The sequence below is a fragment of the Diceros bicornis genome, chromosome 18, assembly GCF_020826845.1.
Source record: "Diceros bicornis minor isolate mBicDic1 chromosome 18, mDicBic1.mat.cur, whole genome shotgun sequence".
Lineage (NCBI taxonomy): Eukaryota > Metazoa > Chordata > Mammalia > Perissodactyla > Rhinocerotidae > Diceros > Diceros bicornis.
The window spans coordinates 35,734,274-35,757,151 of NC_080757.1; the positions used below are offsets into that span (position 1 = coordinate 35,734,274).

Below are 22,878 nucleotides of genomic sequence, written 5' to 3' on the forward strand. Positions count from 1 at the left end.
CCCCTTCGAGTGGCCACTGGGCCGCGCAGGAGAGATATCCCTTCAGATACTGAGGCTGATAGGCCTGGAGCAGGGTCTGTTTCCGAGGGGCACATACCCGCTTCCACCGGAGACATGGAAAGGGACTTAGCAAGACTCTCTCCGTGAATAAATCCTTGATAGGGTCCCGTTCATCTCTGGACCTCAGTATCCTCATCTGTGAAATGGGCACAACTTGTGTGCCCAGACAATCCGGAAGGCTACCTCTGCCCGGAAAGTTGCTGGAGAACCGGCAGACACAAACACATAATGTGCACGTGTGTGCTTGTGTACCCAGGAGAGGGGGCTGGAAGGGGGGCTCAGCATCCAGCATCCAGATGGTGGCTTCCGGTGATTCTCTTAAACTGCTGCCTTCCTGAGGTCCTGTGGCTCCCTGATCTTGTGCAGTTGCTTCAGTGCCACTCTGTGCCTCCACTTTCACGTCTGTAAAACGGGGATAATCATAGGACCTATCTCATAGGGTTACTCTGAAGATTTAGTGGGAAAGATATGTAAAGCATCAAGCATATTCCCTGGCACACTTAGTAGGCACCCAACATGTGTTAATTTCCTCCACTTCAGCCTGGTCAGGGTGAGGGGTGGGCAGGGGAGGCCCCAGGAGGAGCCCCACATTCGCACCCTCTTCCTGAGGCTGAGTCTCCACATTCCCCATCTGTAAAATGGGTTTGGGGTCAGTGGCCTCCTTCTCCTGCTTCCGCGGCTTGGCCATCCTGGGATCCACCTTCTCACCCCCTCCGCAGCTTTCCGCCTGGCCCATGTCTCCCCTGCCCTCACCTCCCCAATGTTGTCCCTGTCTGCGGGGTCTGCCCAGGCTCACCCTGGGAAGGAAGGCACTTGTTCTCAAGAAAAGGTGTTTTCTTCCTTGGCTGCTCAGCAGCAGGCGTGGGTGGGCGCCAGCAAGATTGCACAGAAGCAGCCAGCCACTGCCTGTCCCTCTGGGCAGGCAGGAAGTCACCGGAAGGAAGTCTCCTTAGCCATGGGCTAGCAGAACAAAGATGTGAGCCAGCACGGGGTGGGGCGTGGGAGCAGGGTGGACAAGGCTCCCCCTTCCTAGGCTGTGGGACCAGGGGCCTCTCCGCCTCCACGGGGCAAGTCCTCTCAGCCCTTCGTCTGTCCCCACCCCCTCCACTCACTCGGTCACACCCCACCCCCCAACTCTGAGCCAAAGACCTTACCGAGCTTTCACCTCTCCTCACAGTGCACCTTCAGCTATGTTTAGTTGTGAAGAGTCTGTCTTGCCCACCCGTCTCAGAGGTCCCTGACAGCAGGGATGGACTGGGTCACCTCCAGTCCCCATCCATACCTTGGGCAGTACGTTCTGTGTACTGTGTGACCTCAACAAGCCCCTTGATGTCTCTGGGAGTCAGTTTCTTCAGAGCAGCTCGGGCAAGAAGCCATCTAAGGTCTCTTCCAGCCCCGGTGTTCTAGGCTTCTACGGTCAACGGTGGGGAATCCCCTCCAAACCATCCTCTAGTTCGGGGCCGGGACCCTTGGCTTCTGTCTTCAGCACTGAGGCTGAAGCGCCATCCCCTTTGGCCTCAGCCTTCTCACTTTGCCATTGGAGAGCCCTTCCCAAGTCTGAGGCCCTAGGTGGGAGCCTCCGAGGTCATGGTGGGAGACCTTGGCAATCCTTGCCTCCTCTCGTCTCTCTTGAGACATTCATTGGGGGTTCGCCCTTCCTGGTCCCTTATGGAATGTGGCCCCTTTCTCACAGCCCTTGACAATAACCACAATATTCCTAGGACATTAGAGTTTGGGTTGTTCTCACCAGAGCAAGAAAACTGAGGCCCTGAGACACATTATCCTGGCAGAGGCAGGATGAGCTCCACATCTTCTGAATGCCGGGCTGCTTCCATGCAGCCTCCTTGGGCAGGATGCGTTTCCTGTATCCTTACCCATTGCACTCAGTGCCCCCTGGGCCACCTTCAAGGTTGCTTGCAGACTCTCTGCTCTATGCCTCGCTTCCCTTTCTGCACCTGGCAAACTACTCATCCTTGAAGATTTCGCTCAAGCCCCACCCACCTTGAAGACTTTCTTGAACCTCCCCACCCCAATCCTGGGCTAGGGACACTTCCTCTGCACAGCCTTCCCTGCCCCTGATATACTGTATTCACTGATTATCTGCTCACCTCCCCCAGAAAACAGTGGACACCTTAAGGCTAAGGACCAAGTCTTGTTTATCGCTGTATCCTCAGCACCCAGGACAGAGCCTGGCAAAGCTGGTCCTCGGGAAATGTTTGTTGACTGACTGAATAAGTATCTCCTGTCCTCAGGAGAGGTCATAAGTAGCAAGGCCACTGTGGCGTGAGGTACAGTCCCAGCACTGGGCACTGTCCACTCTGCTTTTGAGTTTCAGAACCAAGATGTTTCCAGCTGGAGGCTCCTAAGAGAAGCAGTAAAGACCTGTGGGTTGGGCTACAGCAGAGAGAGGAACGGAACCTCCCCCAGCTTCAGTGGCCCTAACCCCATCCTCCCTCCCCAGCTGACTGCAGCTCCAGGCAGGATGGACAGAGCATGTGCTGTGCCTCCCTCGCCAGTGAGCACCCCAGGGGAACCCAGCATCAGGGATTTCCTTGCAGGGATATGGAAAGATAAGATAATTGCAAGGTACAGCTCCAAGCAGGAATGACTGCAGAGAGAAGAAAGCAGAGCAAAAGAGGGATGGGAAGACCCAGGGCCAGGAAATGCTGCAAACAGGGAGAGTCAGGTGGGAGCTGACCAGACGGAGGGAGCGGCATGGAAAAGCAAAGGCAGGCTGCAGATTCTCCCCTCCACTCACTGCCTGATCCCTTTTAGCCCCTTGTGGCTCCTTGAAGGCCCGGAGCACCCCCAAACCAGCCTCCAGCTCCCAAACTCCAGCCTCCCCCTTCTCTCCTCCCATACAGTGGGGCGGGACCTGTTTCCTCCAGACTCCAGCCCCGTGGGGGCTACACTGGCCGCACTCCACCCCTGGCCTCAGCAAGGCTGCCCCTCCACCCCAATTTGCACGTGGTCTGATTTAGCATGCATGTGAGCACTGGCTGCTGTGCCTGATTCAGGAGTTTTCAAAGCAAGAAGAATTAATTAGCTTCACGAGCCACAGTCAGCAGTTCCCACACCTGGACCAGGGCTAAGATACACAGAATTCCAAGTTCCCTCCTGGGCATTCGCAGGAGCCGCCACCTCCTTGACCTACCTTGCCGTGCCCTCCGAGCAGGGCGCCAGCCCACAGCTAAACTCATTTTTTTAATTTTTTAAAAAAATTTTTTATAACAGTGTTTCAAAGAGCAAATAAATTATCAATTATTATTTTTAATTGTATGTGCAACTGTGTAGTGTTTGAGAAATCTTTGCCCATAAGCGAGATACGGTTTTTGCTATGTTTTCTTCTAGAAATGGTACAGTTATAATATATATATATATTTTTTATGGTGAGGAAGATTGGCCCTGAGCTAACATCTGTGCCAATCTTCCTCTATTTTGTATGGGGGATGCTGCAAAAGCATGGCTTGATGAGTGGTGTGTAGGTCCATGCCCAGGATCCGAAGCCACGAACCCTGGACCACAAAAGCAGAGCATGTGAACTTAAACGCTACGCCACTGGGCCAGCCCCTAAACTCGCTTTTGAGAGTTACTTCCCTTCCTGGCAACCTGTCCTGGATTAGTCCTGGGTGTGCTGGCCTTAGGCAGGGATCACGGGGAACCATGGGCTCAGCACTCTGATGGCCGATTCCCCACGTACAGACAGGTCCTTCGTTGGGCCCTGCGAGCCTGTTTCCTCCTTTGAGGGGCTATACAGAGCACCTGTCCATAGGTGTCCATTGGTGTCGATGTCCTCTCCCTGGCTAGGCTCCTCTCAGAGGGGGCACTGGAGTGGAGCCAGGTGAAGGTGCCTTGTACTGCCACATGGTGTCTGATGACCTCACTGCTCTGCTGTCACAGCCCCCCAGGCCAGGCTGCTCAGCTGGCCCAGGAAAGGGGAGAGGAGGCCATGGGGCACCAGGCTGTGATGGGTGGGGACCAGGGATGACGATGTAGGTGAAGGCTGTTTGGAAAGTGGGAGAGGTCTGGGTGGGGCAAGGGGAGAGGACAGGAAGAGACAAAGAGGTGGGAGGAGGAGCAGGAGAGCAGGCGCTGCGGGGTCCAAGGGCAGCCTCATGCCGGGGAAAGTAGTGCCTGGGAAACTGGGTGATTGCAGAGCCAGCCCTGGCCAGCCCTTGGACAAGCCCCTAGAGCTGAGGGACACCTTCTCTTGTGCTTGAATCTCTCTCCCTACACAAGGTGGAGGGCTGTGGGCTTCTTTAAGCTGCTGAGTACACCAAGCTGGGAGCTTGAGTGTACATTTCTATGAACACAAATGTGACTGCTTTGGAAAAGGCCTCCCTTGCAAGTCATTTTGTGATCAGGATTCCTGGCACCATGTCCCATTCCCTCCACAACGAGAAGAGCCTGGGGTAGTGTGAAGCCAATGGGCTGGAAGTTGGCCAGACCTAGGATCAAATCCTAACTCTGCCTTTCCCTGGCTGTGTGATCTTCGGCAAGTCACTTAACCTCTCTGAATCCATTGCCTCATAGATTAAAAATCATAGCAATGGTACTTCCCTTGCTAGGGTGTTGTGAGGAGTAAGTGAGAGACTGCAGATGAGCCTCAGATTTGTTTTCAGCACCAGCTCAGCTTACTCATCTTCCTAGTCCCCCCCGCCCCCAGACAGACCTTTTCCTGGAATCTTGTGGTGGAGGAAGCAGAAGCAGCCAAGCCCGAGGTGGGGGCCTGCAGCTATCGACACAACTTCCTCTGAACCCCCAAGGAGAAGGCTGGGAGCAGAAGTGCCAGGGTAGATGTTCTCACCTCCGAAAGCCCCCCATCCCTGAAGTTCCTGGTCAGCCCCAGCTCCGCCCCCGGAGGCCCTAATCCAAGATCTGCTGCCTCCAGCAGCCCCTCCCCACCCCAGCCCCCTCAGACTCCTCCACTCCCCACGCCCGATATACCCTGGAGCAGAATCAAATAACCATCCAGACAAGCAACATGAGTCGGCATCATCGTTATTATTACTTCTGTTAATAAGATTCAGCAGCGTCATTATTTCCACTTCAAAACCCTTTTAATGAGACACAACGGTTTCCAGCATTGAAAAGACTTTACATTCTTGGGGGAGAGGCCACAATTCTCTCCCCCAAAATATCCACTTTGATTCTGGGGGATCCTGGGGGGAGCCTGGGATGGAGGAGAGGAGGTGACAGCCCAGCGCTCTGGCTTCATCACGACTCAGAATCTTCCAACCATTAGAAGAAAAAAAACCCCAGAGCCCTCCCCGAATCTCCCACCCGCATCAGGAATAGACAGCTACAGAATTCTACAAAAATATAAAAGCTTAATCTGTAGACCCAGGTGACAAAGCTCTAGGAATTTTGTAGTTTTGCTTTATATATATATATATATAAAAAGGCAGCTCTCTCTCCCCACCCAAGGAGGCCAGAGGAAAAAGAGTTCCAGGCTATTGCACACCCCAAGAGGATAAAACCAGGTGTTTGCTTCAAGGAGTGGTATCATTTCTGTCCAAAAGAGCAGTTAGAGAAACTTTCAGCAGCTTAGAGAACAGGGGGTTGGACAAAGCCTGCAGGTCCATCCACCCAGCAGCCTGGCACCCTCGGCCCCCAGGTTCAGATGAGGGCTAGGAGTGAGGGCTGCCGAGCTGCCTTTGAGGTTTCAAGAGTCCTGGGTTTTGAAGGCGCTGAGGGTGAGGGGGTGGGGATGTTCAAGGAAGTGGGGGTGGGGTGGATGTTTGGGGGTGGCTGGCTATGGACAGGCTGGCTGAGCCAGGTTGGTGCCCATGGCACCGCCTCTTGGCACCAGGGTTTCAGATAAGAGCATATTTGGTAGCACCCGAAAGGAGGATCTGGGCCATGCCACTAGTCCCTCCTCTTCTCCCCATCCTCCTCTCCTGCCCGCGGGTGGCTGCCTTCACCCCCTCCCTCCGCCGCTGGCTCCCACTGGGCAGGCAGCAGCAGACCGTGTAAACACCTTGATGGGGCTCATTCATCACCCCCCAAGGGGCCAACTCCCCACCCACCCAGCAGCCTGGCAGCTGACCCTACCAACTTCACTGGGAGGTCGCCTCTGGACCCTGGGCCCTGGCCCCCTAGATCTCGGGAGGGAGCGGCCTGCTATATTTGTACAGCTTCATCCCCTTGCCAGACCTGATGGGGCAGTGACCGCAGTGCGGGTCAGCGGGCCCCCCAAGGCGGGAAGGCTGAAGCCCAGACCGCTCAGGTCACCTGGGCTGGAGCCTGGGGAAGGAAAACCCAGAAGCGCTGGTCTCTCCCCCAACAACCCAGAAATCCCCATCGCAGCAGCCGAGGCCGCCTCCCCCAGCCTCAGTCGGCCCCATTAACCAAAACAGCTTCATTACGCCAATTTCCAGCTTTCAATGTGCAGCTGATAGCTGTCAGCAGAAATAAGAGTTAATCTGGAATTACTCACATTCACAGAGCTGCCTGGCCAAGAGGAAGCGATAAAGCTTTGATAGAAGCAGGAATAGAGCCTGGTGGCCCAGTCTTCTGCCAAGGGAGGGGCGTCTCTCCTCCTCCCTTGCCCCTAGGAGGCGAGGCTGCAGGGGTCAGCCCTCCAGGGAGAGGCGTTTAGTTCTCTCTCTCTCAGACACACACACACACACACACACACATACACGTGCACACACACACCTCATACACACAGAGGCATCCCGGACCCCTTCCCTCCCGCCCACCCCCATCTCCAGGACTCTCTCCAGTGCCCTCTAGAAATGCCTAACTGTCCCTTCCGCTTTTACTCTGGACTGTGATTAACTTTTTATTTTGGAAAATTACTTTATTATATAGATATAGATATGTATGTATGTATATATAAAAAGGTTCCATTTCATTTGTAAAATCTTATTTTTTTTTCTCTTTTTCTCTTTTTTTTTTTTCCTACAGAAAATGATGATGAGGTTAAAGGAGAAAATAAGTTACATTACAGTTTCCGAAATGGTTCTCGCTCTCCACTGAAGACGGGTCACCGTCAGGGCCGTAATGCACTCGCGGTCCCAGCTTGTGCTTTGCAAGAAGAGGGAATATAACTAGACTGGTTATTTTAGGTTAAAATAGCCAAGAGACAGACGCCTTCGCCTCAAAAATATTCTGAGACACATAAAAGTAGAAGGAAACAAGTCTCTTCAGTCACAAAATGTCGTACATCCCGCATATACTAGATTCAATTAATTTAATAAAATAGAATATACATAGAGATTCTGCACAAACGTATTGCTTTCTCCCAACAGCTCCTAGTGTCGGGAACCTCAGCTACACCGGGCCTCTCTCTTTCTGCCTGGAGCCGGGGTGGCCGGGGCTGCTGCTTTGAACTCTGGAAATTCTGCTTGCCAATGCCCAGAGCCACTGAGGCGGCGAGGAGCGCCCCCTTGGTGTCCAGATGGAACTTTTTTCAGGAACATAGCCCAGGAGGAGGAGCTAGGATTTGGCACCCAGTGGAGAAAGGTGAGTGGGAGAGTGGGACAGGGCTCAGGGGTCCAGGTCTGCCGGGTCAGAGGATAAACCGGAGAGGCTCAGCACGTCTTTCTTTGTGGGGGGCGAGGCAGCCATGCTGTCAGGGGGGCCAGAGGCCGAGGGATCCTTGGAGTCGCTGGATGGAGCCCTCCTCCGGAGGCAGATGCCAGGGCTGGGTGGGGGCCGAGGGCCCTGGCTCTCCGGGGGGTCTATGGAGATACTGGGCGGGCTGAGTTTTTTCTTGGGCCGGCTCCCAGGCCCCCCAAGAGGCTGGCCCCCGAGGGTAGAGGGGCTGGGGCCCAGGTGGGGTTGGGAGCCGCTGTCCAGGCAGCTGACTGCGATGGAGTGCCTCCTCTGTTCGTCCAGCCAGGACGCAGGCCGGCGCCGGCAGCTCTGGGCCTCGACGCTGTGGCACTTCTTCAGGTCCCGCGGGGACGGGGGCTCTTCCTGGCTGCCGACAGGCAGGAGGTCTCCTGAAACCCAGCTCAGCTCCGTGTCCAGCTCTAAGCTGCTTCTGGTCTCTGATGGGCCCGTGCCCCAGGTGGGCTCTGGGCCTGAGCAGGGGGCTGGCAGGGGCATGTGCTTCGAGATCTTGCTCTGGTTGCGGGAATGCTGCTGCACCTGGGTGCTCAAGCGGCCCCAGAAGGAGGAGGCCCGGGCCAGAGGCGGAGAAGTCCCACTCACCTCTGACAGCAGGTCCTCCCAGCTGCCCAGGCCCTGAACGTCCAGGGAATCAGTCCTTATTGCTGCCTGTGTGGGGTAGAAGAGGGCTCAGCCCAGGGGCTTCCTCTCCCCTCAGAACGGTCCTACCTGTGAAGCCAGATAGCCCCTTCTTCCCTCTCCATGGAGCTGTAGGACCACCCTAAGCAGAGGTACCAGTATTTGCTCTTGTTGGGAGATGAGAGCCATGTGCAGTCTGACCTCTATTGTCCACCATGCCTTCCCCCCGCTCCCCTAAGCCTGCAGGAATCGCTCTCTACAGCTCCCAACCCCTGGGACACAAGAAAGCACTGGGCCAGCTCTGCTCCACAACTGGCTCCTTCATGCCTCCTAGCCTCCACATAGGCTATTTCTTTGGCCTTAAATACCCTTCCCGAGTGGCAAGCACCCCTCGACTTTATGGACTCAGGTCCTCTATGACATAGTGCCTGACCATCGCCACCCCCAAGTAAAACTGGCTCCTTCCCCCTCTTTGCTCCCTGCTGCCCCGTGCACATGAGCTTCCCAGCAGCTGTGACCTGTCGCTGCAATGATCTGACAGGTATATGTCTCCACTATTAGATCATGAGCCCCAGAGGGAGGGGCTGTCTCATTTGTTCGTGTCCCTGGGGCCTGGCACACAGAGGCTGCTCAGTGAATATTTGCAGAATGGACAAAGACTGTGCCTGCTCCCTGAAATATGTGGGATTGAGCGGATTCTCCTGTGGCCATGCTCACACATAAGGGCACCCACAGCATGGCTGTGGCCTTGTCACAGGGGGGCAGACAAGCCTCACTAGGCTACATGAGCCTCTGTTCTGTGCCCCTGGAGTGTGGGCTCTGAAAGGTCGCCCTGGGGCTTGGCCAAAGGTGGAGATACCTAAAACATGCCTCATGCCCCTTAACTAGGTCTAGAAGCACAGAGAATAGGGAAGCAGCCCTGGGCCGGGGAAAGGGGGTCCAGAGGCCTGGGTTCTACCCCCAACTTGACATGTGTCCCTCGCAACCATGCCCCCCTCTGGCCTCCAGGCCTCCTCAGTGAAACAAGGGCACAGACCTCTTCTGCTTTGCCCAGTATCGTGGCCCTGGTATCTTGAACTCAGTCTGGCACATCATCAGCACACAATAAATGTTTGCCAGGAGAATGAAAGTGGCAACCCCAGTCATCACCAACAGCCTAGGATTCCAGGAGAGAGGCCAGCCCCCAGCCCCATGTCCACCTCTCCACACCTACTCACCTGGCGCCGGAGTGGCCTCTGAGCCAAAGGTGAGCGGCCCGGCGGGGGCAGTTTAGGGATGGTGCCCCAGGTGGGAGTGCTGTGGGGCTGGAGCAGATGGGGTGCATCTTTGGGAAGCTGCAGGATGTAGCTGGTGTCTGCTGGCTGGGAGTGAACGGACAGGATGGAGCCTGTGGGGGGGGGAGTGGGGGGCGAGAAGAGAGAAGAGCTTGAGTCCCCTCCCTTCCACTCTCCCTCCCCCATCAGGGCCTCCATCCTCACCACATCACCCTCACCCTGCATTGAAAGCCACCCTCCTCAGGCTGGGGGCTCCTCAGAGGTAGGAGAGACCTCTTTTGCTGTCTCAGCCCCCCCTTCCTGGGTGAGGACAAGCCTTAGGCAAGGATGGGGTCTCCTGTGTGAGCCGAGCCCGCCTGCCCCCAGCCCTGGTACCTGACTGAGCTTTGGGGAGCCCCCAGCCCCCATGTCCCAGGGACCCCTCGGCAGTGCTCCCATCCCGGCACATGTAGCTGTCATTGGGCAGAGAGTGCGTTCGGCTGACCCCAGACTTCCGCACAGTCAGCAGGTCTGGTCCCATTGAGAGGGGCACCTCCTCAGGGTGAGGCTCCATCTGCAAAAGGAACAGGGCAGGGAGGTGGGAGGAAGAGGGGTGGTCCGGATTGGGTAGCTGAGGCAGAGCTGGACAACAGAAACCAGAAGTCCCCCCAACCCGGGACCCTGGCCACCATCCCCTCCCTGGGCAAGGTGGGATAGGATGAGTGGTCGGGAAGAAGGGGCAGACACATGGATGAGCCCTCCACACTCAGGGAGGAAGCGGATGGGAGGAGACCCTGCCCCCAGAAAATGATCCATACTGCATCAGCTTGGAGCCTCCCAATGGGGATGGTGGAGGGGTGAGGCGGTGTCCAAAGGAGGGAGAGCAGCCCCCAGCCCTGCAGGTGGTTCAAGAGCTCATTCTCAAGGCCCCGTTGAGAGCCTCTGAAGCAGCACAGTGCAAGATTAAAAGCCAACAGCAGCCCCCCGAGTCCCTGTGCTGGGGCTGTGGGGGTTGGGGAGTGGCAGAGACCCCCCCCTAGGGAGCAGGAGACTTGGTAGCCCAGACTGCCTGCAGAGCAGAGGCTGGTTCACCACCCAGTTCTTTAAGGCAGCCCCAGCACCCAGCACTGGGCATGGCTGGGGTACTGTGAGTTGAATGACAGATTAACACTGAGGGATGTCCCAGCTGGCTCACCCACCTGTCCCCCCCCCCCTTATAATTACACAATGACACTGGTAGGTGGCAGGTGGGGGGCAAGGCCTGGGTACTATGGACTCAGGGTCCTCCCTTAGTGGACAGACTGAGGGTGGGAGTGGGTTTTTTTAATCTATTTTAAAGAAAGGCAATAATCAGCCTTTGACCCCAGCCGGAGGGAGATAAGGTTTGCTCCCAAGAGATTCCTCCATCACCCTGTCTGTTCTTGGTTCTCAGAGAGGCTGTAGGATTCCTGTCCCCACGAGGGCCCAGCCAGTTAGGCAGCCCCAGCAGGCCTGAGCACGGCTGTGTTGGAAGACAGTCTGGATCCTTTGCTTCCCCTCTCAGCCCCAGGCTCCATATCTGCCAGCCACCCCAAGACCCCTAGGGCTCCCCAGCCCGTGGTCAAGGCCCGCCCCAGCAGAGCCCTGCTGTGAGGAGGGGGCCTCTGTCCCTTCTTAAGTCTCTAGAGGGGGAAGGCAGGGAGGAGGGGGCTGCTCATAGTCAGAAGGGGACAGGGAGCCGGCCAAGGGTTGGAGAAGCTGTCAAAACATGAAGAAGCCCCCCCCAGGACGCAGGGACATACAGGGACAGTGACGAAAGAGACAGCACGGCCCCCCAGGTGGAGAAGGGCATGGTAGTGGCAGCAGAGATGTGGCTCTCACCCACTACGTGGTGGCAAATGGCTCATGTTAGGGGGTGGGGAGGAGGGGTGCAGGGTGGGGGAGGGCTGGCTTGCACAGGGCTCCACATACAGAGACTGACTCTGCATACAGGCAGGCCCTTTGGCCAGCTGCCCGATGCCACCTCTGTTTTGGGCTGTGTCACTCCTGGGTGTCTGGATTAAACCTTTCACGATTGCCACCCTTGGGCCCTTCTGGGAGGCCCCAGTGTAATCTTATCTGATTTCTTTGTCCACAGCAGGGACCTGAAACACCTAGCAAAGCCTGGGGCACTAAGTGCCTGCTCCTTGTGTCTCTGGGTGGAGCCTGGTGTCACAGTGAGAGGAGGGGAGGAATCTGGAGCCCGGCAGCCAGCCCAGCCCCTGGGGAGGCCGGGGGAGCAGTGAGGGGCCGTGTGTATGTACATTGCTCTCCGGGGCACTAAGTAAGAGTGTGTGAGTGTCATCAGGCAAAGAGTCATCCGTCAGAGCTAGAGAGCAGGACGGTTCAGACACAATCTCTGACGTCAGAGACAGAGCCTCCATCTCAGCTAGAGGGATCTAGACAGGGAGAGAGACGATCAGGCATAAGAAACCAGGACAGTGCACGCTCCCGCGTGTGCACGCACACACATGCACAGGCACACACATGCGCGCGCACACACCGAGCTCCCCCTTACCCCTTTTCACAAAGCACAGGGGAAAAAGGCCTCCCTTCCCTCTCCCCACCCCTTCCCCACGTAAACTGACAGCACCTCCCCTCTCTTCACCTCAGACCTCCCCATCCCCACCCCGCTCTGATCAGAGAGGCTGAGGCAGGCACCAAAGAGCCAGCGCAAACACTGACAAAGCAGGAGACACAGAAACAGATTCTAAAGATACCCCAGGACCCCGAACAGCCCCCTCCCACGCTACCACCACCCAGGGAAGGAGCAGGGAGTAGGGAGGGCTTTTGACTCCCATAAAGATGATATTAGGAAAAAAAAAAAGGAAGAAAGGCCAGCAAAGCGCCTCTCTGCTCTTGGCACAGACAGAGCAGCGTGGGGGGTGCTGAGGACAAAGCTGCCAATCTGACAGCTGTTTTCTGCCTATTCTCTCCGCTTCTAAAAGCTTGGCAGGACTTGGCCTGTCCCCAGATTCTGGCTTCTCCCCTCCTGGGCCCTCCTCCGCCTGCCGGCAGCGCCCGCCCTCTCCTGCTTGGGTTCTGGAGATGCTCTCCTCCCGCCGGCCTGCACGCGGGTGGGCCGCCTCACCATCTGGCTGGCTCACCTGGGATCTGCAGGGGGGCTTCAGTGCCTCCAGGACCCTGGGGGGGAGTGGGCCACCATCCCAGATGATCTGGCTGTCATGGTCACCTTCTCATCATATCTTTTCTCCCAGCACCTTTTCCCAGGATCCTCCTTCAGGATGGGAGGCCTCTGGAAGGGACTAGCTCTCACATTGATCATTCTAGGCCATTGCCAGGTTCAGGTCCCTATAGCCTATCTGAGACTGAATCCCAACCAGAGGTCAGGAACCCTAGAGGCAAGGTCCCTTCCCATGTAAGGGTCACTGTCCATTTCTTTGGATCAGGCTACAGGTGTCCCTGGCACTGGGAACCTGCCTGCCCCTCCTTCCACGTGCAGAACACTAGGCTTTTCTAGTTACAGCTGACACCTGTCTCCTTGACTCTCCTCCACATCCACTGGGGGCTCTCCTGCAGCCCCTGACCTAGGAGGAGGGACAGTGGGGTGCTCTGCAAGGGGAGGGGGTCAAAGGCAGCCAGACAGGTGGCAAAGGATAAAGAGGAGGGCAGGAGGACCCCAGAAAGCAGAAGATCCACGTTTAGATGGGACTGGAGGGGAAACATGTGGTGCTGTGGGAAGGGGCTGGGCTTGGGGAGGAAGCCAAGTCCTATTTCACACCGAGGTCCCCAGAATCCACTCCCACCTGGAGCCTTCCATTCCCTCTTGGGACCAGGTCAGAACTCCCTGGCTACTGACAGTACTCATCATGCCCAGTGGGTTCCATGACTTAAAAAGCCACCAAACAGAGGACTGGGGGTGGGTGCTGAATACAGAGAAACAGACAGTGGCCTAAGACATGTCCCTCAGTGGGTCCCCTGGCCACCTGCACTATCCCCAGAGGCCCTTCTCCCCTGGATCCAGCATCTCGCTTCCTCCACCCCTAAGGTGCCACTGCCAACTTGTCTTCTGCTCCATCCACCTCTTCTCTTCCAGCTTCTTTCTTACAAATGCCCTCTCCAAACCCCTCCTCCATCCATCCTTCTCCCTCAGAAGTGCAGTCTCAGCATCCCTACCTTATGTGTTCCAGAGGTTGATCTCAGCCTGAAGAACCCCTGGCTGCCTCCTGCCAAGCCCAAAGCTCAACTGAGGCCCTGAGGCTGCTCTTTTTCCAGATACCCAGTGGGCAGGAAATGCCCCCACCTCCCCAGAAGCATGGCACAGCGTGGCACAGCCCGGCACGGTCAGAGGAGGGGGCACAGCACGGGGACACGGTAACCTGTGGGTTGGAGCCGCCCGGGCTGCGGGCGGGAGGGAAGGCAGAGGGCTGGCCCCCGGGGCCTGCCAGCTCGTCCATCAGCTTCAGCTCCCCGTCCAGGGAGCCCTGGATCAGCAGGGATATGGTGTCAAACAGCTGTCTGTCCTGAGGAGGACCAGCCCGTGAGGGGAGCCGGAGAGTCGGGGGAGCCGGGGTCAGAGGGCAGTGATGGGAAGTGTCGTGGCAGGAGATTGACAAGAGACACAGAGGGAGAAAGAGGTCACACATACACACACAAACACACATACACACAGCACCAAAGAGACAGAGAAAGAGGAAGAGATGGGGAAGGTGGCGGAGAGGAAGGTGTGGGAGGAGGAAGGACAGATAGGAGATGGAAGATGAGCCGAGCCCACAAGGAGACAGAGAAGGAAAGAAGATCAGGGGAAAGGATTGAGAGATGGACTCAGGCAGGTTGAAGGGTGGGAAGGAAAGAGGTTTGGCAATTGGGCAAGGGGAAGAAAGAAACGGGAAAGAAACAGAAAACTTAGCCTTGAACCTAAGAGCCAGGAAGGGCGGCCAGCCCGGGCTGGAGGTACAAGGGATGGATGAGCCAGCACACGTGCCGGTGGCTTGTGGGGTGCCCCTGTGCAGCGAGTATGGGCAGTCCCTCTGGGGATGGTCAGGGGACTGCTGGCCCCTCCACATCCAGGCAGGAGGGGCAGAAGGATCCAGGAGGAGCCTTTGGATCTGCTGTGCTGCCCATTCCCTGTACATCACCCACCCACTGAGCCACTGGCCACCGGGCCCACCCGTCCCATCCCTATACCCCCTCGCGGCAGGGCTGGGTGTGTGCTCACCGTGGAGTGCTCGAGGGAGAAGCGGGAGGCTGCTCCGGCGTGGGCCATGGCATGGGGGGCCCCAGATTTGGGGCTGTTGGGGCTATCAGGGCCCCCAGGCCAGAAGAAGGGGCTGCCCAGTGGCGAGTGAGGCTGCGGGCTGAGCGTCTTCATCTCCAGCTCCAGCTCGGCCTCCAGCTCGGCCTCCTCCTTGGCCTCCTTGTTGCTCTCCTCCAGATGCTTCATCAGTACGGCGATCACCACATTGACCAGCACAAACTGGGCAGTCAGCACGAAGGATACGAAGTAGATGGGGGAGATGACAGTGTTGTAGCACGTGGACTCCTGGTCGCAGTCCCGGAGGGTATCCTGGGGGAGGCGGGTTAGAGGGGTGAGGCCAGGAGGACAGCAGATGGAGCCGTCATGGGAAATCGGGTCACCGGTGTCATGGAGCATGGAAGGAGGAGAAGGAAGGGCAGGAGGAGGGAGTCCTGGGGGCAGAGGAGCATTAGACACTGCCTTGGGAAGTGTGAGTCAGAGCACGTCCCTGGGAGAGGGAGTTCCAGAGTGTTCCAGAATGGGGGATAGAAGGTCACATGCTCTTATTCATGTCCATTTCATCTTGTCAAGGAATCTTGGCTCAAGAAGTGGGGCTGTCTCCTTGGGGCCTGAGCCAGCCCTGGGAGGGACCCCACTGCGGTGGGCTCTCACCTTCATAATGCCGTTCCAGTTGTCACCTGTGGAGACTCGGAAGAGGGTCAGGAAGGCCATGCCAAAGTTCCGAAAGGTGGCATGCCGGCCCAGGCCCTCGCAGGGGTGCGTCTCATCACATTCTGGAGGAGGGAAGGGGAGAGAGGCCTGCGTTAGCCCAGGAGCCCCTGGGTCTTCAGCCCTGGCTCCTCCGCCCTCCCCACCCCAACTTACCCAGGTCTCCAAAGAGCTCCACGCCCAGAGCTGCAAAGATGAAAAACAACAACATGAAGAGAAGTCCCAGGTTCCCCACCTGGAAAAGAGGAGAAGAAATGGAAAAGGTGCCGCTGGATCTCCCAGCCAGCTTCCCTGAGCGGCCCATCCCTTTGGTGAGCACCTCCCTCCCCCAGAGGACACCTCCCACCTGCCTCCACCTCCCAGCTACCTGGGGCAGGGCCTGCATCACCGTGTCCAGCAGCGCCCGCATGCCCACAGCCATCTTCAGCAGCTTTAGCACTGTAGAACAGGACAAAGTCATGAGCTGGCCTGTCTGGGCCCCAGGTCACACATCTGGTGGAGCTGGGGCCGGGTCCAGGGCTGGGGCTGGTGGGATGGCCTACCCCGGCCAGCCAGGCTGCCATGGCTCCACCCTCACCCTCAGGCCAGCCCCCAGCCTTCCCCTTTGGCAGAGGCAGAGGCTGGGAGAATGACCCACGGGAACCCACACCCATCCAGTCCCTGTGCAGCCACAGAGCTGACCCACGGGCCGGTCACCCACCCTGGGAGGGTGGGTGTGGTGGGCAGGCAGCCAGGCACCGACCTCGGGCGATGCGCAGCACTCTCATGATGCGGATGATGGTGGGGTTGATGGGCAGCGAGGCATTAACCTCGATCTCCTCCAGCGTGATGCCCATGATGGACAGCAGCACAATGGCCAGGTCCAGCTGGTTCCACCTGGAAAGCCCAGGACACAGCTTCCTGAGTCGGGGGAGGCGCACTGCGGGGGAGGGGACAGTGTGGCAACACAAGTGGCTACAGAAAGGAGGGTGGAGGTCAGCTGGTTTAGCCTCCCCATCCTGCAGAGAAGGTGTGGCTTGTCTACAGTCACACAGCCATTGGTGTCACAGGTAGGGCTAGGACTTTAGCTTGAGGGCCTCTGCTTTTCATTTTTATTCATTCGCTTTTTTATTTAGCACGTATATGGTATTTGCTGTGTGCCAAGCACTGGTTCAAGGGCTTTATGAATAGGAACTCATAATCTTCACAACTCTGTGATGTGGACACTGTTATTATCTCCCATTTTACAGATGAGGAAACCGAGGCACAGAGAGATTAAATAACTTACCCAAAGTCACCAGCTTCTAAGAGGTGGAGCCAGGATTTGAATCTGGTCCAGGCAGTCTGGCTCCAGGCTCTGCGCTCTTAAGCCCCAGTCTAGGCCACATTGATTTCCAGCTGCCAATGTCCCCCAGGTCCTGTCTTGTCAGGCTCCCTCTCTTCCCTCCTATCTCCCAGGCCCTGGATGCCCCCCGCCCCACCCCACCATCAGCCCTAGGTGGGTCCTAGAGTGGAGGCTGAACCTCAGGAGTCAAGAAAGGTCTTCAGGCACTAGATCCTTCCCCGGGAGACACGCCTGTTCCCCACTACCCCACACCCCTCCCTCTCTGTTACCTGTCCTGGAAGAACCGACGGAAGCCAAAGGCCACGAGTTTGAAAACGGACTCCAAGACGAAGATGACAGTGAAGATGTAGTTGCAGATCTTCAGAGCCTCGTCTAGGATCTGGCAGGGATGGGGGCAAGATGCAGGGTTTCCTAAGGCCAGGGCCATGCCTGCCCCTCCCCCTCCATCATGCCTCCCAGACCTGGGGACAGGGTGAGTCCAAGGGGACCCTTCTTCTCTGTTCCTGCCATGACGGCTGACCACTGGCCATCATGGCAGGATAGAGTAGGATCCTCATTCACATTTGTGCTAAAGGATCTCTCTCCTTGAGGGATGGTGAGGAGACCACAGGAGAATATGCTGGAAGGCACAGAATGCTAGAACCTGGAAGGGGCCTTGTGCATTACCAATTCAACATCCTCATTTTACAGATGGGGAAACTGAGGCCTGGAAGGCAGCCGACAGAGGCTGATTTGAAAAGTGGCAAGATCATGGGTGAGTTTTGGAGCTGGACACTGACTAGAATCTAAACTCCAGAAGGTCAGGCGCTGGTCTGCCTTCTTTACCCTCAAAGGTCCAGAGCCCAGCACACTCAATAAATATTTGCTGGGTGAGGAAATCAGGTCCTCCTCTTCCTAGCAGTGTGACTTTGATCTAGTCAACTAACCTCTCTGAGCCTCAGTGTCCTCATCTGTAACACCAAGATGATAGCCACCTCCGAGGGTCACTGCAAGGGGCATAAGAGGAACCCCTCAGAGTGCCCAGCACTTGCCTGAGGGCCCTGCCTCGGGCTGGGTGAGCCTCACCCCTGCAGCCCTACAGCTGGAGGCAGGGTCTGGATGGCTGGTCACTCGCTCCTACCTGAGGTTGCTGGTAGTGCTCCATGGCCATGGTGACCACGTTCAGCCCAATGACACCCGTGATGAAGAGATCCAGGTAGTGGCTGGTACACAGGTGGTGGACCAGGAGCCGGAAGCGGGAGTAGTCTGAGTAGTAGGGTTTGCACTGGGCTTCTGTGGGGCAGGGAGGAGAGCAGAGCAGCCATCGGGCCCCCGTCCCCTGTGCCCCCTCCACCCACAATCCCTCACAGCCGCCAGCCTCTATGCCAGAGCTGAAACATTCCAGTGTCATCAGCATCCTCGCCCTCCACACATTGCCCTTTTCCGGGGGTGGGGGCAGCTCTCTTGGCATCTCTCCACCAAGCATCTGTTCTGCTGGCTTGGTGCAGAAGGGGTCAGGACATGCAGAGCTCCCCACCCACATTAGACACCAGGTGAGCCCCCACCCCGAGGCAGCCTCCAGAATCCACCAGCCTCTCATAACGCCCTCGAAGCAGTGTTCTGCAGCGAGGCCAGATCAATAAGATGAAAAACAACCGGTCTTATTGGGCTCAGAGGAAGCCCATCAACGGAGAGGCGAAGGCTCTTGCTCCTTCACCAAGCTCGGCCCCTCGAGGGGAGCAGAGGAGATTACACAGAGCTGGGATTTGGAGATAAAACCGGAGATTGGAAATTGGACATCTTCTTGGCTGGCGGCACTGACCCACGCAGAGGGCCTCCGTGGGGGCAGGGCCTGGGCCTCCTGCACCCTCATGCGGGGGAGGGCAGAGGGGAGGCCACAGGGCTCTGGCACGTCCCAGACTCATCTGGGAGGGCCCACCGGAAGGACTCACCCAGTTTCTAATGAGGCAATGCCCAGCCTGCTCCTGGGTGTCAGGGCAGCATTAGACTGCAGGCTGGGCTGGAAGCACTGTCTGAGATCTATCAGAGGCATAATATTTCTCTTATAATTAGTGAACCACTTAGTTATAAAAATCGTGGTACCAGAAGGTTGGCCTGCTAAGCAGGCAGAATGAATCTGGGGGCAGGAGGTTGCAGGGGGCCCTTCCTCCAGGTGCTGAGGAAAGGCCAGGCCAAGTTCGGGATCCATGTCACCTGGAGGCGGTTAACAGATTGGTCTCCACAAAGCCACAAAGAAAGAAGAGGCTCCCCAGAGGGAGGCTTGGGGCAGCCCCAGGTCCCAGACAGCCCTTCCTCCTCAGGAAGTCTAGGGCAGAAGCCAGCCAGCAAGGGCTGCAGCCTCTGAGGCCTGTGCCAGGGGTGGCTGGCTCAGGGGCAGCAGGAAGCTCTGAGCCCAGGCCAGCTCAGATACAATTGTCCTTTCCCATGCAGAGGACTATTTAACAGAGAAGTAAACTGAGGCAGGGAGCGGCCTGGGGTGGGCCCCCACCAAAGGCCGAAGGAAGAAGAGCGCCCAAGAGCTGCATGTTCAGCCTCGCCAGATGCCACTCTCCAGCGTCGGCCTTGAGGTGTGGATAACCAAGAGGCAGAAAGTCAGGAAGGTTCTGGTGCACCATAGGGTGCGTTAGGCCATCTTTTTGTTTTCAGAGATGAGCCAGCCAACTGTGGCTTTGTTTGCTTAGGTGGCTCTCCTGACCCCCAGGAGTGTAGGGGTGGAGAGACTGGGACAGGGGACCACAAGAGGCTGCGGGTCATCCACACGGCAATCGTGGAGGGTGGAGCGGGCAGCGGGCCTCTTGCTTCCTTCCTTCAGTACCCACGAGAACCAGGGGGCGCTAGTCGCCCTGCGTTGCCTTAGCAGCCGGAACTCTTTCTCTGCATTAATCTCCACAAGTGCCGAGAGCACCCGATCCCATTATGCTAAAATATGAATGGAGAATTAACTAAAATGTTTGAATACAATTAGGTTAGAAAAAGTGGCTCCTTATTAGCCCCATTATTAGCTGAGACAATGCAGAGGAGAGGTTGGGAGAGTCCCCCCTCTCCCCTGTCACCCCCGTCTGACGGTGTAGGCAGCCCCAGGCCAAATGGAGCCATGGTCACCACCTCTGCCTTGGGCCTTGCTCCAAGAGTCCGAGGGGTGGTGGGCTGGGATTCAGCCAGGGACCCTCCTCCAAGCGGCCCAGAGGGAAGGTGGAGGCAGGACGACTGAGGTAGGGCATCTGCTCATAGCCACTGGTCCTAGGCCCCTGAGGTCTGTACAAATGCCCCTCTACCTCCGGCTCCACCCAGAGCAGCAGGTGCTAAGGCTGCCAGAAATCCCCCATCAGAGCACAGGTCCAGAGTACCAGGGCCAGTCTGATCAGCATCTCCTCCACCAACTCTTTGCTTGTACAGACAAGAAGGCTCAGCAAAAAGCCAGTCGTCCACACACTGCCAGTGAGTCAGTGACCCAGCCAGGACCCAAACTCCCAGCCTGAGTTCCTCGCCAGCTGCCAGGTGGGTTTAGACACAAGGCCTTGGGTTTTGGCCCAGACAGTGCCCTCGGAGAGTTTGCCCAAAGGCCCTCGCTGTTGGGCTCTGGATGATGCCACGCCCCTGCTGCTCCCCGGACCTCAGTTCTACAGGCAAGACCTGGGCTCAGAGAAGAAACAGAGACCCGCTGGCAGGAGCCTCGGCCAGTGTGCTGCTCTGAGAGCTCTTGACCGGCAGTCACCGGCATGTTGGCAGCCCTGGCCCCATCTCCCTCCCCCCAGTATGAGCTGCCTCAGCCAGAGAAAATACCAGTCAGACAATGGGGAGAAGGGCACCCCCAGGACTGCCCAGCCCCCAGTCAGGGGCAGGAGCAGAGGAGAGGTGCAGGGTGGGGTGTGAGGCTGTGAGTGGGAGCAGCAGGCACGGAGTGTTAGTAGGGGTCACTGGAAGCCCGAGGCACAGCCAGGGCAGAGGGTTTGCAAAGGAGAGTGGCAGGGAGTAGGTGGAAGGCAGGGACACAGGCCCCCAGGGCAGAGGCCACAACCTCGGCTGCCGTGGCCAGGCCTGCTCACTGGTCCCGGTGGAAGGAGAGAGGGCGAGTGGAGGTGGGTGCCACAGGTGGCTGTGGGAGCGGAGCTGGTGCTGGAGGCCGAGCGGTCACTTGGGGCTGATCTGATTGCCCGGCACTTGGAAGCTGGGCTGGACCCAGGTGTCTGGTCAGGCCCATTCCCTGGGTAATCAAAGACTCTTCCCTTCTGCCTTTCCCTGGGGTCTGGCTGCCTCCAGGGAGCAGCACAGGGTGGGAGTGGTACTAGCAGCGAGGTGTGGTGCCCGTGTTTGATCCCAGGAGCCCCAGACCAGGGGGTGTGACTTCGCCCCATCACACTGCTGGGTAGACCAATGCACCAGCATCGCCATCCCCTGGGAGCTGATTGGAAATGCAGATGCTCAGGTCCCACCCCAGACCACTCCAGGAGGATTTCTAGCGTGGGGCTCGGGAATCTGTGTTCTAATATGTTCTCCAGCTAATTTTTACGTACACCGAAGTTTGAAAGGCTCTGGTATAGACCACACAGAAGACCAGGTCTGGGAAAGAGGGATATGGGATGATCTGAGCCCCTGTTTGGGGTCTCCGGGTCCTCATTACCAGCCGGAAAGGTAAGACACTATCACAGTCAGTGTACACACCTGCATGTGCTGACATGAGCATGGCAGAATGTCCCCAGAATGGGGGTGCAGCGTGAGAGTAACAGGAGTGTGTATCATTGAGTGGGTGTTAGGAGGAGTTCTTGGGGGCTGTGAGAGTCTGCATGTGTTAATTCTTGGTGGAGCAGCCTCTGTGGGCCAGCCCTACACTAGGGGGATGTTTTAGGGTGAGTATGTGCGTGTGGACCAGGTGAACCCACAGGGAAAGCTGAAGGCCACTCTCCCACCCTCCCCACATCCCCTAACACATCAGGAATTCGCAATACGGCCTGACGCAGAGCTGTGGGACCCAGGCAGTCCAGACACAAACCACTGGAGACTCCTGAGCCCCCAGAGAGACGGTCAAACCAGTCAATGCCAAACATCACAGCTCAGCACCATGGGGACAGGAGACATCAATCCACCCAGGGCCTCAGGGATGACCTCCCAAGTGGCGGCTCAGGGGGTCCCCCTGGAGTGGGTCCCTGAGTCCCCATAGATCAGAGAGCCTGACACCCACAGGGCGGCATCTGCCAGAGTGGCTTCTGGGGAGTGCGAGATAGCAGCGAGAGGGACAGCTCGGTGGTTCCCAGCCTGAAGTCCCTAGCCCTCAGCAGCCTGACCAGGCAGCCACATGGGGGTCCTTCCGTTCTTTTCAATATTTCTAAAAGCTTAAAAGAAATCATACATATGCCTGTGTTAAGACTCCACAGGTGAATTTAATGGCACAATGGTCTGTCTTGGCCATTATTCAGTGTGAAACCTTCTGCAGCTCAGAAGCTCTGATTAGCAATTAGATGGGCCTTTGATTAGTAAAACCGGTGAAACAAAGTCATTAGTGAAGTGCTCTTAACTTCAAACACAGTCTTTTAGAATGTAGGGTCTGTTGGAGGAGATGATAAGGGGGATCCTTGGGGATGAACAGGTTGAGAACCACCGGGTGGAGACATCAGAAGTGTGACGAGGCTCCACAGCCCTGTCACAGATTCTCGGGACCTCTGAACCTCCGGCTGGGGTCTGGGGGCCATGTTGTGGGAAGCAGGGGCCCGAGGACCAGGGAGGGCAGGCAGGATCACGAAGGTCTTCCCAGAGACACTGCTCTCGAAGAAAAGGACCCAACTCACTGCCAAATCTTGGGTTTTGGGGAGAAGCTTGTGGCTAACTCAGGCCTTTGATTCCCAATTCTGGCTGTTTGTAGCGATGACGTGGCCACCGCGATTACTTGACTATTAATGAGTCTGTTCAATTATTCATTGTTACATTTTTAAAACAAATCCTTCCCCTCTCTGCTCCTCTCATCCTGCTTGTTTGGATCAAAGTCTCCCCTTCAGACAAAAGGAGACGGGAGAGATTTGCAGCTCTAATAACCAAATGGTGTGACCCGGGAGGAGGAACAGGAGAGGGAAGAGGCAGCAGGGGCTGGGAGCTCAGGCCTTGGC

At 57.1% G+C, this 22,878-nt stretch overlaps 1 protein-coding gene across 4 annotated transcripts in view; it reads right to left on the reverse strand.

Annotated features, from left to right (window-relative positions):
- Positions 1–6,991: 6,991 nt before the first annotated feature.
- The window catches only part of CACNA1G (calcium voltage-gated channel subunit alpha1 G), a 63,138-nt gene continuing 47,251 nt past the window's right edge, over positions 6,992–22,878 (reverse strand). For 3 of the 4 annotated variants that reach the window (XM_058560678.1, XM_058560680.1, XM_058560677.1), the window contains 10 exons: positions 17,901–18,052; positions 17,050–17,159; positions 16,199–16,332; positions 15,824–15,894; positions 15,613–15,691; positions 15,400–15,521; positions 14,710–15,057; positions 9,909–10,086; positions 9,477–9,646; positions 6,992–8,289 (listed from right to left, as the gene is read on the reverse strand). In XM_058560678.1, coding sequence (XP_058416661.1) covers positions 7,555–8,289; positions 9,477–9,646; positions 9,909–10,086; positions 14,710–15,057; positions 15,400–15,521; positions 15,613–15,691; positions 15,824–15,894; positions 16,199–16,332; positions 17,050–17,159; positions 17,901–18,052 — 2,099 coding nt within the window. In that variant the 3' untranslated portion in view covers positions 6,992–7,554. Of the gene's footprint in view, positions 8,290–9,476; positions 9,647–9,908; positions 10,087–11,794; positions 11,930–13,870; positions 14,043–14,709; positions 15,058–15,399; positions 15,522–15,612; positions 15,692–15,823; positions 15,895–16,198; positions 16,333–17,049; positions 17,160–17,900; positions 18,053–22,878 lie in introns of all 4 variants that reach the window. The other variant, XM_058560681.1, reaches the window with a different exon arrangement.